The sequence below is a fragment of the Hyaena hyaena genome, unplaced genomic scaffold (genome assembly GCF_003009895.1).
Source record: "Hyaena hyaena isolate Hyena2069 unplaced genomic scaffold, ASM300989v1 scaffold_70, whole genome shotgun sequence".
NCBI lineage: Eukaryota > Metazoa > Chordata > Mammalia > Carnivora > Hyaenidae > Hyaena > Hyaena hyaena.
This window is the reverse complement of record NW_024080701.1, coordinates 3,278,865-3,294,989: the sequence shown is the minus strand read 5'-3', so window position 1 is coordinate 3,294,989 and position 16,125 is coordinate 3,278,865. Positions and strand designations below refer to the sequence as shown.

Sequence of the window (16,125 nt, the reverse complement as noted above, 5' to 3'; positions counted from 1 at the left end):
AAAAAGAGTTAAATATAGTATGGCCTTCTGTTTTTAGATGATTGAAATGTGTTTGTACTAGAAATCTATCATTTAAGTTGTAATATGCTAGGAAGATGGAATCTTGAAGAATGGAAAACAAGAAGAAAATACTTCCTAAATGATATTTTAATTGTTCCTTTGAAGCTGAGGGAAAGTGTAAGTTGCTAATTGACCATCGTTTTATCCTTTTATTCCTTCTTTAATTTACTAGGTGACACAGTTTTGCAAACATTTGTAACATACATGAAAAGTGATTAACAGCATTGTATGCATTGGGAATTATTGCTCCCATTTTCACTCATTTCTTGCTAGTTCCAGCCCTTTTCAACAAAAGCAGAGATAATGAGAAAATAGTGTGATAACCGAGAAGCAAAAGAAGTTGAATTACTAACTTAAAGAAGTCTAGGTTGTATTTATGTATATATTTTAAGTTGTTTAATGTTTTATTTATTTTTGAGAGAGAGATAGAGACAGCATGAGCAGGAGAGGGAGACACAGAATCTGAAGACCAGCTCCAGGCTCTGAGCTAGCTGTCAGCACAGAGCCTGATGCAGGGCTGAACCCACGAACCATGAGATTATAACCTGTCTTGAAGTCAAACGCTTAACTGACTGAGCCACCCAGGTGCCCCTGTATTTATATTTTAAGCCAGCCAGTAGATAGGTTTTTTTGAATGTTGACATATATTACTCATCTGTAACATATCTACCAAGTCTTGCCCTTATAGCTCTGGGTGTGTGACTTACTTTATAATGTAAGCAAGCTTCTTCAAAGATAGCCCTGGCTATCTCATACTTCATTTATACTTCAATCCATTAAAGGCTGGCTGCTGCCCTTTCCACCCATCATTGACTTCTTAAATTTTTTATATTAATCAGCATTTCTCAGCCTTTCTTCTTCTTTTTTTAAATGTTTATTCATTTTTTTTTTTGAGAGAGAGAGAGAGATGGAGCACAAGTCAGGGAGAGACAAACAGAGGGAGACATAGAATCTGAAGCAGGCTCCATGCTCTGAGCTCTCAGCATAGAGCCTGACATGGGGCTCAAAACCAGGAACCATGAGATCATGACCTGAGTCGAAGTCGGACTCTTAACTGACAGAGCCACCCATGCGCCCCACTCTTCTCAGCCTTCCTATAGCATTTGCCATTGGCCACTTCTGCCTTAACATGCTCTTCTCATTATATAGCTGTAATACCCCTTTCTCATAGTTTCCTCATACTTCTCTGGCTATTACTTGATTTCCTTCATGCGTTCTTTAATTTTTGCCTATCCCCTAAATGTTGCATCTTCTAAAATTCCATTCTTAGGTTAATTTTATCATTCTTTATTCTTCCAACTTGTCACCTGTCCATCTATGTTTGTAGTTCCATCTACCTTCCACGAACTAATGGTGCCCCAGTATATTTCTGTAGCTCAGCAACAGGCTTCAGATTACAATTGTCTGCTGAATTCAACAGGTTTTCCTTAAACTCAACATTCTGATATTCCATATAGTCTCTACAGCCTATATATTCTCTTATTTTGGTACAACTTATCATTTAATTGTACCAATTTCTAGTCAAAAATGGTCTTTAGTATCTCTCATATTTATCTCATTTTTTTCTATCTCTACTGTAATACTTATAATTTAAACCCTGTTCTCGCTCTTGGGATATTGTAACTATCCCCAGAATGACCTTTACTTCTGGAAGTAACCTGTCTGTAGACTATCCTCCTCATTGCCACCATAGCAGTGTTCTAAAGTACAGTGTTTAAGTGTGTTTTCCCTCATCTTGAAATCTTTTACTTTTTATGTATTTATTTTTTATTTTTAGAGAGAGTGTGCAAGTGAGTGGGAGAAAGGGGCAGAGGAAGAGAGAGAAAAAATCCCAAGCAGGCTTCATGCTCAGTCAGTGCAGAGTCCTACAAAGGAACTGTTCCCATGACCCTGGGGATCATGACCTGAGCCCAAATCAAGAGTCAGACATTCAACCTACTGAGCCATCTAGCCACCTTTTAAAATCTTTTAGATGCTTCTCCTTACCCAGCAGTAGATTTCATATGTCCATCCATGGCCCATCTGCTTTTGAATCATTTAGAGGATTTTTGAAAAGATCCTATCCTGTAACTTCCCCCATCAATTATGAATCAGTATAGAGTTTAGGAATCTTTAAAAATCTTCCCAAGATGATTTTTATCAGCAGCGTGGACTGGTAAACACTGACCTTATAAATGTCTTTCACTTTCCTTATCATGGAGACCTTTCAGGGTCTCATGCCTCCTGCTTCTCAAGCATCTTCTCATGCTGTTCTCCATTCATTCACTATACTCCAGTGGCCTTGGAACCCTCCAGACTTGATCCTTTTTTTAGGACCTTTGTTTGCTTTTGTTGAATCAGGGGAGAACCTTAGATTTCTTTCTGCTCCACTTCTGCTTTCTCAGTACCCTAGCCAGCACCTCCTTGGGTTTCACAGATGGAACTCAGGTTGAAAGCTACTGAAATAATCCAAATCAGTGAGGTCCAGAAAGATTAAGTGATTAAATGATTGAAATCATATATTGATGAATGGCAGACCATTTCTAAAATTCAGGATTTATATTCCTAACATAGTTCTTATTTATTGCTCTTCTCTGTTTTAATATGTATAATGTCTGGGCAACTTGACCTGAAATGACCTTTTAATTCTTTACTTCCTAAATAAATTATCATTCAATAAACATTTATTTGACTACACAAGGAGCAGTGTAGAGTCCAGGGGGAGGTAGGTAGAAAATTTAAATAATACAGATTTCTTCTTATTAAGGTTCTTAAGACAGGTCCATTGTATTCAATTATAAAATACTATACAGAAAAACAAATTATGAATTTTTAGAAGAGAAATCATAGTATAACCTTTTCTACTGTTTTCTATTTTTTCTTTTCTTTCTATTATCCAGGGAAAGACCATGTTTGTAGATTTATTGGCTGTGGGAGGAATGATCGATTCAACTATGTGGTCATGCAGTTGCAGGTAGGTTACTTTGAAAATGTATCTTAAAATACTTCAGTTTTGATCAGCCTACCTAATTTTAGTGTATATGGATAAAAGAAAATTCTTGGTATCATCATCTCAGAATGTTTTATATTATGCAGATGGAATTTTTTTTGTATGGAATTTTTTTAATGTTTATTTATTTTTGAGAGACAAAGAGAGATTGTGAGCAGGAGAGGTGCAGAGAGAGAGGGAGACCCAGAATCTGAAGCAGGCTCCATTCCAGACTCTGAGCTGTCAGCATAAAGCCTGATGCAGGGCTTCAGCACACAAACCATGAGATCGTGACCTGAGCCAAAGTCATACGCTTAACCAACTGAGTCACCCAGGCGTTCCTTGTATGGAATTTTATTTAAACAGATTTGATGTAGATTTTTCCAACGATGAAAAGGTTGTTCTTGTCAACTATTTTAGTTGATCCATATCTTCACTGACTTGTCATTGCAAAGTTTTTCAATCCCTACATGGATTGCTGGATATAATGTTGAGTATTGGCCTGTCCCTGTCCCTTCCTCTTCCTGTCTTTATTACCGTTAGGACTCTAGTTTTTAATTTATGTGCTCAAGTACTAACTTTGCTTGAAAATTAAGCATTAGTTGATACAGAGGAGAAATGCATTCCTTTTTCTTTTATCATTCATTAGGCAGAGAGTGGAGTTGGGTTGGGCAGGAGAGGAAAGAAATTCAGAAAGGGAATTTTGGAGTAATGATCACAGCAAGGAGAAGAAGGAAACCTGCCCATTCTCTCTGACGACTACCTCTGCCCTTGAACACAAACACACACACACACCGCTGAACTGTATTCAATCTCAAAGTGTAAAAGCTATGGTTTACCTTACTGCCTAACTTAGAGTTATCAGAGTTTCCTTTAATCTTTAGCAAAATTTTCTATGGACATTGGGTTCTTTTGTTTTCTTTCAGCTTAACTGTGCAGCAGTGATTTCAGAGACATAGTAAATCCTAGCCTGAATGCTTTCTCTACTCATCAGAATGCTTTTCTTATTTCCCTCAGCTGTCCTTCAGCATTTGAGTTAGATCTAAAGATATTAAGTCTCTGTAAGTATAGCCATAGAGTCTTTGAGTCATGTGATTCACTGTCTCTTGAGCCAGCATTGTTTTATTTCTTGAAGTAGTTAACCTTGTAACTTTTGAGGTCATTAGTGTAGACCCTCCTTCTCTCACTTTGGCTATTAATAATCTAACTTTTTGGTATGATAGTGTATAGTTTTCTTCTGGATTTATTATACACCTTATTTGATCCTTACCATATCCCCCTGGAGAAGATAAGACAGGAGGTTTTATCCCCATTTTGCAAGTTAAGGGACTGAAGCTCAAGGAGTTTTGTGGTTTGCCTGGGAACTGACTAATTTGTTAGATGTTAGACCTTTGTGGAAGCCTGAGGCCAATATTCTTGGCATAATTAGAGAAAACTCTTCATTTTGTTTTTAGTTTACTACTGGAAGTAGAGAATTTGGATCGAAGCTTTCTCAGTCTGTAGAATCTCTCAGTCTTAGCACATACTCATTTTTATGTTACTTAAGCGTACTTTTTTTTTTTTTTTTTTTTTGCAGTTATTTAAATCTCACTTTCTGGAAATGGGAAGGCTGTTAGTCTGGCAAGACTAAGGAGATTGCTGTGTATCAGATAACAATGGCCTTTTGGCCTTTGGCAAGCTCTTCTGGACTTACCTAAAAACCTTTCCATTTGACTTGCATGCTGTATTTTTTTTCTGTCATAAGAAAATTAATCTACCATTAACCCCCCCCCCCCCCATTCTGTATAGTTATGATTGACTTGATTTAGGCTAACACTGGTATAATTATGAGAGGGTATTCTTTCTTAGGTGACAGATTGAAGATAACTACAAGGTTTCCCTGTGTATATTGTGATAAAATTTAGATTCTCAGCTTTTCACTGGCACTTTTAATTTCTTCTAAAAACCCTAAGTTCATTAATTCTTAAGTATGCTTTTCCTCTTGGTGATTCAATTATATTATATCTGCCTTAAAATTTTTAGGTAATAATCCTAAGTCTATTGTAGAAAATCTAGCCAATTACTATTTTCTAAAATTTTTTTAATAGTTTATTTATTTTTGAGACAGAGAAAGACAAAGCATGAGCAAGGGAGGGGCAGAGAGAGAGAGGGAGGCACAGAATCTGAAACAGGCTCCAGGCTCTGAGCTGTCAGCACGGAGCCCGATGTGGGGCTTGAACCCACGAATCGCGAGCTCATGACCTGAGCTGAAGCCAGACACTCAACCAACTGAGCCACCTAGGCGCCCCTAGCCAATTACTATTAAAATGAGTCTTTTTAAATGTGTTTATTTTTAAGACAGAGAGAGAGAGTTGGGAGGGACAGAGAGAGGAGACAGAGAATCCCAAGCAGCCTCTGCGCTGTCAGCGTAGAGCCCAGGACGGGGCTCAAGCTCATGAGCCATGAGATCATGATCTGAGCCGAAATCAGCTCCCTCTCCTCTTCATCCCCAGACTATGTCAAATCAAACTGAAGGCATATTTTATGTGGAAATATGTAAATATGTACTCTAAGAGTCAGAGATTCCTTTTTTTTCTCCTCTTAATCACAAAACAATAGTTCCTTCATAGACAATTTTCAGATTTCTTGATTGTTTCTCTTTTATTTTTTATATTTGGTTTACTTGAATCTGGTTTCAGACAGAGTTCCACAGATTGCATTTGGTGGATATAATTCTTAAGCTTCTTTTACTCTATAGGTTCACTTTCAATTTTTCTTACAGTTTTTATAGTTGTTTTCATTGTCATTGATAAAAATGGAATCATTTGTTATGAAGGTCTCATATTCTGGAGTTAGCTGTTTGTCCCTCTCCTTATCTAACATGTTCTTCTGTCCCCTGTATTTTCTATAACCAGGTGATTAGATCAGATTCCACTTTTGTTTTATTTGGCCACGGTACTTAAGAGGTGAATTGTAGGCTTCCTGTTGTATCACATAAGTGGGCAATGTCTGGGTTGTCTGTTTTTAGTAATGTTAGAATTGATCAATCAGATTCAGGGACTGTCAGCCTGATGCATCCTTTTTAAAATTCCCAGTGGTTTTTCTCTTAGGTTTTAAAAACCCATTAGTGATTATTGCCTAGATTCATTACTTTAGTGAGACTGCAAATGAACTATCCTATTTTTCTTAATTTGTTAGCTGGAATTCTTCAAAAAGCATTCCACCTGGGGCTCCTGGCTGGCTTAGTTGGTAGAACATGCTACTCTTGATCTTGGGGTTGTAAGTTGGAGTCCCACACTGGGTATAGAGATTACTTAAAAATAAATAGATAGATAGATAGATAGATAGATAGATAGGCAGACAAATAAATAAATAGCACTCCACCAATTATTTGGTTACCTGAGATACATTTTATACAGGAAGGGCAGTAAATAGAAGAAAAGAATACTTGATTCTCAAACTTATGAATCGTGAGATTATGATCTGAGCCAAAGTCATATGCTTAACTGACTGAACCACCCAGGTATCCCAAGATTCATTGTTTTTTAGTGCTGTATACCAGCCAGTAAGATGAGTTTACCACAGTTTATTAAACCTTACATTTATTGGAGTGCCTAAGTAGCTCAGTTGGTTAAGCGTCCGACTTTGGCACAGGTCCTGATCTCATGGTTTGTGGGTTCGACTTCCACATTGGGCTCTGAGCTGTCAGTACTGGAGCCTGCTTCAGATTCTGTGTCTCCCTCTCTCTCTGACCCTCCCCTGCTCATGCTGTCTCTCTCTCTCTCAGAAATAAATAAAACATTTTTAAAAATTAAAAAAATCCTTACATTTATTGATAGACATATAGATTATTTTCATTTTTTCTCTATAACATAGAAACTGTGGTGCCCGAGTGGCTCAGTTGATTAAGTGTCTGACTCTTGATTTCACCTCAGATTCATGAGATTGAGCTCTCTGTCGTGCTCTGCACTGACAGCATGGAGCCTGTTTGGGATTCTCATGCTCCCTTACTATTTTAAGTGGTACTTAAGTAATTTAAGAATTTATTACTTTTTCAAAAGTGAATCAACTCTCTTTAGTTGAAGTGATGGTATTAATCTCAAGCATATACTACAAAGTTTTGGGAATAGATAGATCGGGATATTTAAATTCCCTTGTGATGAAGAAGCCAGTTTCCATTCTTGGGGTGGTAGAACACAGCAACTGTAGCCCTACTCTTCTCATCAAATTATTGGTTTGTTACCTAGGCAACAGAGAACTTTCTGGGTGGAGCAGCACTGTGAAGTAAAAAAACAAAACAAACAAAACCCCCCCACAACTTTGAATTCAAACAGGTTTCGGTTTGAAAAACAACTTTATCTTAGTAGGTTAACACTGTTTAAACTTCTGAGCCTTATTTTCTTCATCTGTAACATTTTCTATTTTAGGAGGCTGTGACCATTAAATGCAGTCAGAAATGTATCACATCTTGCACAGGCCAGATATATTCACTGTTTTTATCTATTACTATAAGTAATTGAGTGTTTGCATCATGTCATTTTTGTTCCTAATAACAGTAATTAGCATTTACTGGGTACCTATTGTGTACCAGGCAGTATTCTCAAGACTTCACATGTATCTTGTTTAATAATTTCGGCTTTATAAGAAAACTGTGACACAGAAAAATTAAGTAGTTTGTATGGGAATATGTTAGGCAGTAATGAGGAATTACTGCTCTGATACCTATATTTTGTATATTTAAACTATATTTTGTTATGGCATGAAAGACAAAGAGCAACACGATGATGACTCAAAAACACAGTATGTTCAAAAACTTCTGGTTATTCTTAAATGTGTCTGAAACATTCATGTATTTTTTTTTGATGATTGTTTCCTTCACTGTGCAGAAGTTTTATTTTTTATTTTTTATTTTTTTACAAATAGTTTATTGTCAAATTAGTTTCCACACAACACCCAGTGCTCATCCCCACAAGTGCCCTCCTCCATGCCCATCCCCCCTCCCCCCCACATCCTTCAGTCCTCAATTTCTGTCAGCATTCAAGAGTCTCTCATGGTTTGCCTCTCTCCCTTTCCCCCACCATTTCCGCCCTTCTTCTCCCCCTTGTTCCTCCATCAAGTTCCTCCTGATCCTCCTATACGTGCAAACATATGATATTTGTTTGCCTTCTCTGCCTGACTTATTTCGCTCAGCATAACACCCATCCGTGTTGCTACACATGGCCAGATTTCATTGTTTCTCATTGCCATGTAGTATTCCATGGTATAGATAAACCACATCTTGATCCATTCGTCCGTTGATGGACACTTAGGCTCTTTCCATGTTTTGGCTATTGTTGAGAGTGCTGCTATGAACATTAATATTCATGTATTTTAATGGACTCTCTTCTCTTGAATGTGAGGATTGTGGTTTGGGTAAAATCCTTGCTCTTTCTGTCAAAACATTTTTAATAGTAAACGAATAGCTCTCCAGTCTTCTCTTATAAACAGCACCATATGTGACAGTGTTGATTTGGTTTTCACAGGGTCGGAATCTGGCAGATCTACGCCGTAGCCAATCCCGGGGCACATTCACCATTAGCACTACTCTTAGGCTGGGGAGACAGATTCTGGAGTCTATTGAGAGCATCCATTCCGTGGGATTCTTGCACCGAGACATCAAACCAGTAAGGGGCCTTTTCAAGTCTGAGCACAGACTGAGTTTGCTTTGTACTCTTCATCTGATGATGGGACACAATAAATTATAAGTGTAGCTTTATTTGCTTTCTATTATTAAATACAAAGTAATATTTTAATTTCTTTAACTAGAAGCAAAATGTAACTTGCCTTTTAATCTTAAAAAAATTATAATTACAAACTACCACTTATATTCAAGAGCTTTTCTCATACAACGAAAATGTTGTTCATAGCCAAATTAAAAATTATTAGTACTTGACTGTAGTAATGTGTGCTAATATTCCTAGTTATGTAGCCTTACATCTCAGTTGGTAGTTATTCTTTAGATTCTTTTTCCTGATACTGGCGAAAAATATACATATGTTGCTTTTAGATGTTGGCATCTCGTTCTTTGAATTATTTCTCAAGTGACAAATTGTACTTGCAAGAAACCACCAATTGTGAAAGGCCTTATTTTTTTTTTCTCTGAGTGCTGTGTTGGCAGTATATAGTATTTTTTTCAATTCTACTTTTTCTTAGAAATTGTTATTTCCACAACTGAAATATGCTTTTTTTATTGCTCACAAGGGGGAATGATCCATTTCTGATATACTGTATTTACTATAAATATATCATGTATTGGTTAGTGCAGTTGAAAATTACACCCATCTGTGGCTACATGATTTCTAAAATTAAATGGTTTACATGAAAATGCCAACTAAAATTAACATTAGTAGAGTCAGACTTGAAATGTAATGCAGATTTTTTTTTCTCTTCTTATTTCTATGCTACACTAAATGTCACTACTTGAGAAGCATGGTGACTGAAAGCTCCTTAAATGGAACAGTATTTAAAGTAAAAGCTAACAATTCTGTAGCAGTTTTGCTTTTTCCTTTATAAATTCCCTTTTTACATACCATTTTTGCATGTCTGTGCTCATTTAACATTACATTTATTTTTTTAAGGGAAGAATGCAAAGTTTATTTTCCTTAAGTCTGTTTTGAAATGTTTCCTTAAATTGAATTTTAATTTTTGTACTTGGTGAAATTCAGCTTTGTGATGGTTATAGGAATTTCATTTAAATTCCTAGCCATATATTCAAATTTGCTTACTCATAGCTCCTCCCATTTTAAAAAGGAAGAATTGGACTGTCGTTAAAGCACTGACTTAGATTAGAATTTCAAGGTTTTTGAGTTCCACTTAAGTCAGTGTTATGTTGTATGTAACTTTATACTCTCAATTTAATTCTTTGTTGCTCAAAGTTACCTGATCCTGGGCATTAATAGAATCCACAATGAGATTATGTATTAGTATCCTGCAAACATCATCGATTAGAATAGTATATTTGGGACATATGTATTATATAGAGTTTAAGTTGAAGAGTTAAAGTATAGGAATGGTAAGATGTAAAGACTAAGTTTTAAAAGAATCTATTTTCCTTCTCTGCTTTTCTAGTCAAACTTCGCCATGGGTCGCTTTCCTAGTACATGTAGGAAATGTTACATGCTTGATTTTGGCTTGGCTCGACAATTTACCAATTCTTCTGGTGACGTCAGACCAGTAAGATTTTTCATATTATTATTATTAAAGATTTGAGAGTTAACCTGTTATTTATAGTACCACCTTTTAAAAAAAAAGAAACACGAAATATGTATAGAATGAATGTCATTCAAGAAGTAGCATATAGAACACCATTAAATTATAGGATTGAGTTAATTACTTTTATTATTGAAAGCTGTGGCTTTAAAAAAAAGTACATTAAGAACATTTTTAAAAATTTTAAAAAAAGTACACGAGACACAGATTTAGTAGAGTGGATTTGTAGTAAGAACACACATTGGCCCTTTAGGATCAGGGGCCTTTTTTGCAATCTGAGGCTCTTTCTGTATCCTACAGTTCTTCTGTTTTTGTTATCATACATTTTGTATCCAGAATTTACGTTTGGTTCTTTAAAAAAAACTTCTCTTTATTGATATTCTCTATTTGATATGACATTGTTATCATACTTTCCCTTACTTTGCTTTGGTTCTGTGAACATATTTATGATGGCTATTTTGAAATCTTTTCCTCTTAAGTCCAGCATCTACTCACTGTCAGAGGCAGTTTCTGTTGTCTGTTTTCCCATATATGGGTCATAGTTTCTTGTTTCTTTGATTTCTTACAGTTTTTTTTAATTGGAAAGTAAACATTTTAGATTTTAGGTAACAAGTTATAGTCGTTTTAGATACTGGTCCTCCTTTCTAAGGCTTGTTATTTTGCTTGTTTATTTTTGAGTGAATGACTGGATTTGTTTTAGTGAAGGCCATTCTTCTGCCACCACTATCCCACCACCTCCACCCCTTTTCCCCAGCACACAATATTGTCTCTGTTGTTGCTCTGGTCATTTTGCCTACAGTCACCCTGGAATGACTGTAGGCAAAATTTCTGAGCCAGGGCCCTTGAGTTGGGAGTGAGGACTATGGTGACCTTCTGAGTAACATCCTCATTTTTTAGGAGCTGAGCCCTAGGGTTGAGATGGGGCAGTAGGCTGAGATCCCCATGTCTTCTGGCTCAGGAAGCACTGAGCCAGGGGAGGGCTGTTGGGCCCCCAGTATTCGTAACACATTCATACACAAGGAGGAGCCTCCATTCCATGAGTGGAGGCTGGGTGCAAGAAAGGAACTGTGCTTCTCTATCCACACTTACCCTGGGCTTAGCCTTCTCAGCAACAGACAGTTGGAAGAAGCTGAGAAGTGCTGAAGTCCTGCTCCTGTGGGAAGAAAGCCCTCCGAATGGGAACTACAAAAGGAAGGAGTCCTGGGTCCTTGGTTCCAACAGTCAAGAGTGGAACCACCCTCTCTGCTCTGGAAGAGGGGAGGAAAGGAGTGGTTTTCATGCAAGTACCATAGACTCCAGCCTTTTTTACTCAATTTTCAATTTTCTTGAATAGATGTTTCTTCCTTCATTGTTTGTCCTAAGGGCCATTTCCAGGGGCTTTAGTTGTTTTTATAATTTTTACCAGTTTTGCTGGGGATCAGGTCAGTGTGTGGCAGGACTTTTTATTTACCTCAATACCTGGGATTCGTTGTCTCACCATTTCAAAGAATGAAGAGGTGGACACAATCGAGTAGCAGGCAAACGTTTATTAGAGTATAAGATTAGAAAGTAAGAATAGTAACAAAGCTCTCTTTACAGAAAGTAAGCGTTTGAAAGTGAATGCTGGCCGACTATAGGCAAGGGTCCTTGTTTTATAAGGTTTTGGTTAGCCTTCTACTTCTCCCTGTTCCCTCTCAGGTCCCACCCTTGCTGGCTTGATAGTTCTAGGTGCTGGGTGTTCCATTCCTGATTGGCTCGTTTCTATTGTATGAGGGGTAGCCTTTGGCCCTAGTTAGGTCTTTTGTCAAATTCCTAAGGGAAACCTGAGGGAAGTAGGTGCGGTCTGTTACATTGTTAAGTAGAATCTTACCTGTGAGGAGGTTTGCTGTGTCAGACACTCCCAGAATTGTTCCAAAATATGTGTTTTTCCCCACCCTGAGACTTCAGGTCCTAATCTTTCCCTCTCTGCCTACTGAATCCTATCTTTCCCTAGCATAAGTGGAGCTCCTTATAATGTCGTCCCTACAGTTCAGGTTTTCTAATACCTCCATCTTACCTTTAATTTTGTTTTAACATGATACTAATTGTGGTTTTCATTTCTAGCAAATTAGTTGTATAGAAGTTGAAATGCTGATTTCGAATACATTTTATATATTATTTAATACTAGAATTGTAACATGAATGTAAATTATATTTATCTATTTATTTATTTATTTATTTTTTACAAATAGTTTATTGTCAAGTTGGTTTCCATATAACCCAGTGCTCCTCCCCACAAGTACCTCCTCCATGTCCATCTCCCCCTTCCCTCCCTCACACCCATCAGTCCTCAGTTTGTTCTCAGTATTCAAGAGTCTTTCATGGTTTGCCTCTCCCTCTCCCCAACTATTTTCCCCCTTCTTCTCCCCCTTGGTCCTCCGTTAAGTTCCTCCTAATCTCCTATACGTGTAAACATATGGTATTTGTCCTTCTCTGCCTGACTTATTTCGCTCAGCATAACACCCTCAAGGTCCATCCATGTTGCTACACAAGGCCAGATTTCATCCTTTCTCATTGCTGTGTAGTATTCCATCGTATAGATAAACCACGTCTTCTTGATCCATTCGTCCGCTGATGGACACTTAGGCCCTTTCCATGTTTTGGCTATTGTTGAGACTGCTGCTATGAACATTGGGGTACATGTGCTCCTATGCATCAGCACTCCTGTATCCCTTGGGTAAATTCAACTAATCTTTGACAAGGCAGGAAAGAGTATCCAGTGGAAAAAAGACAGCCTCTTTAACAGATGGTGCTGGGAGAACTGGATAGCAACATGCAGAAGAATGAAACTAGATCATTTTCTCACACCATACACAAAAATTATATTTAAAATATAGGCACATGAGAATTTACCTGCCTAGAAATTATGAGAGAATCTTTTTGATTTTAATGAAGGTCTTGTATTAATAGACAGCAAAACAGGTAAAGAATTCAGGTTCTATGTAGCTTACTGGATTTCGATATATTTCTGTAATCCCATTTCTTTTCCGTATGTCTTTTTTTTTTTTTAAGTTTTTAGACTATTACCAGGTTATTATTTATTCACACACATAACAGATATTTAATGAGCACATAATATGTGTGAGGCAGGGATCTAGGTGCTGGGACTATAGTGGTGAACAAGCAGACCAAAGTTTGGCTGTTAGGTTATATTTTAGTGGAGAAGACAGATAAACATATACATAATTTTAGGTACTGGTATATGCTATAAACAAACACAAAGCAGTGTATTGACATAGAGGGTGATGGGCAGTGAGGATAGGAGACTGTTTTGGAGGTATTAGTTAAAAAAGACTTCTCGAGGCGCCTGGATGTCTTAGTTAGTTAAGTGTCAGACTTCGGTTCAGGTCATGATCACATAGTTTGTTGAATTCGAGCTGCACATTGGGCTCTTTGCTGTCAACGCAGAGCCTGTTTTGGATCCTGCTTTGGATCCTCTGTCCCCCACTCTCTACCCCTCTTCTGTTCATGGTTGCATGTATGCGTGCTTTTTCTCTCTCTCTCTCACAAAAATAAACATTAAAAATACACATATATAAAAACATTAAAAAAAGACTTTTTTTTTTTTAATGAGCAGGTATTGAGTTTAGAGTTGAATGAAGTATGAGAACAATGTGAATTGCCATGTTAAAAATCTGAAAAGAGAATGTTCCAGGCAAAGGGAACAGCAAGTTCAAAGATCCTGGGGCAGAGTAAGTTTGGTGTGTTCAGGGAAAAGCAGAGAGGCTGCTGGAGCTATAGCACAATATAGCATTGCATGATGAGGGGTTAAGTGGAGAGAGATAGAGTTTAAGAGGTTGATTGGCCTTGGATTGTGTATGATTTTACAAAGAGATGAATTTTATCAATATTGTGTTAATTAGTAGACATGCAGGAAAGAACTTAGGTTCTGTATAATTTATTGAATTTGAATATATTTCTAGAATCCCACCGCTATTCTATTTTGTTAATTAAAATATTTGTTTAATGTTTATTTATTTTAGAGAAAGATATAGAGTGTGAACGGGGAGGGGCAGAGAGAGAGGGAGACACAGAATCCTAAACAGGCTCCAGGCTCTGAGCTGTCAGCACAGAGCCCGACCTGGGGCTCAAACCTATGAACCATGAGATCATGACCAGAACTGAAGTCAGACACTTAACCGACAGAGCCACTAGGCACCCCACAGTTTCTGTTTTTTAAGTGGGCTCCACACCCAGAATGGAGCCACCATGGGGCTCAAACTCATGACCCCAAGATCAAACCTGTGTTGAAATCAAGAATCAGATGCTTAGCCAACTGAGTCACCCAGGTGTTCCTCCCATTTCTGTTCTAAATAATCATTTTTCAATTTTTAGAATGTTTTTTTTTTTTTAAGTCACTCTGGCTATGAATAAGAGACTATTGAGAGCAAGAGTGGAATCAGAAGGTTACAAGTTAGAAGGCTAATGCCATAATCTAGTGATTATTGATGGTGACTGGGACCCTAGGGTATTAGAGTGCTGTAATCAAAGTGGTGAAAAATGTTTATATTTTGGATATATATATGTATTTTTTTTTTTTGAGAGAGAGTGTAAGCAGGGGAGAAGCAGAGAGAGAGGGAGAGAGAATCTTAAGCAGGCTCCATGCCTAGTGCAGAGCCCAAAGGGACTCTGCTTCATGTCCCATGTCCATGAGATCATGACCTGGCCGAAAATCAAAAGCCAGACACATGAATCAGAGTTGGACACACTCAACCTACTGAGCCACCCAGGTGCCATAGGATATATTTTAAAGATAGACTTAATAAGAATTCCTTTTGGATTTGTTGATATTGAGATGTCAAGGAAAAAGAAGGGTCGAGATTAATTACTAAATTTTGTCCTGAATGAATGGTCATGCCAGTAACATAATGGGGAAGAAGGATGAAGAGAGTGAATTTGGTATTCTGTTTTCTAGAAGTTAAGTTTGAGATGCCTTTTGGATTCCAGATGAAAATAACAAGAAGATGATATGATTTAGTAATATATACCTTAAAGGAGAAATCAGGATTGGAGATAATATAAATTTAAGAATCATTTGATTAGGGATGGGGGTATAGCTGGGGCTCAGGGTTAAAAAAGCACTTGGCTCTAGGGGTTCCAAACGCATAAGGTTCGGCTACTGGCTGCTGAGAAAATTCAAAGGCAGAGAATGGGTGGTGGTGAAACAAGAAAGGAATTTATTTCAGTAAGGCCAACACCCCGAAGACAGTGGCCAAAAAACCCAAAACCAAAAACAAAAGACATTTGCTCCCAATATTTAAAAATCCGTGGCAGTTTTAAAAAGCGTTATGAGATTTGATCAGCTCGGAAGACCGTGTAGCTAGATAAAAGTCTGAGCCCACCGGGTTACTTTAGCAACTGGATGATGGATAGAAAAGAACTGTGAGGGGCATCTAGGTGGCTCAGTCAGTTGAGGCTCTGACTCTTGATTTCAGCTCAGGTCATGATCTCATGGTTCGTGGGATGGAGCCCTGTGTCCAGCTTTGTGCTGACAGCATGGAGCCTACTTGGGATTCTCTTTCTCATCTCTTTCTGTCCCTCCCCCACTCATGTGCATGCTCTCTCTTGCATGCTCTTTCTCTCTCTCTGTCTCTCAAAATAAACCAATAAACTTAAAAAAAGAGAAAACTATGAGCTAGCCCAGAAGAATGGGAAGGAGAATCAGCCAGTGAGATAGGAGGAAAATCAGGGACACTTGGGTGGCTCAGTTTGTTGAGTGTCAGCCTTCAGCCAAGTCATGATTTCATGGCTCATGAGTTTGAACCCCACACCTGGAGCCTGCTTTGGATTCTTTGTCTCCCTCTCTCTCTGCCCCTCCCCCATTCAGGCTCTGTCCCTCTCTTGCTTAAAAA

At 37.8% G+C, this 16,125-nt stretch overlaps 1 protein-coding gene across 2 annotated transcripts in view; it reads left to right on the top strand.

Annotated features, from left to right (window-relative positions):
- TTBK2 (tau tubulin kinase 2) overlaps window positions 1–16,125 on the top strand; it is a 147,371-nt gene that overhangs the window by 69,071 nt on the left and 62,175 nt on the right. Inside the window, exons 4-6 of one of the 2 annotated variants that reach the window (XM_039232745.1) lie at window positions 2,940–3,013; window positions 8,530–8,670; window positions 10,115–10,219. In XM_039232745.1, the coding sequence (XP_039088676.1) occupies window positions 2,940–3,013; window positions 8,530–8,670; window positions 10,115–10,219 (320 nt within the window). The remainder of the gene's footprint in view (window positions 1–2,939; window positions 3,014–8,529; window positions 8,671–10,114; window positions 10,220–16,125) is intronic. The other variant, XM_039232746.1, reaches the window with a different exon arrangement.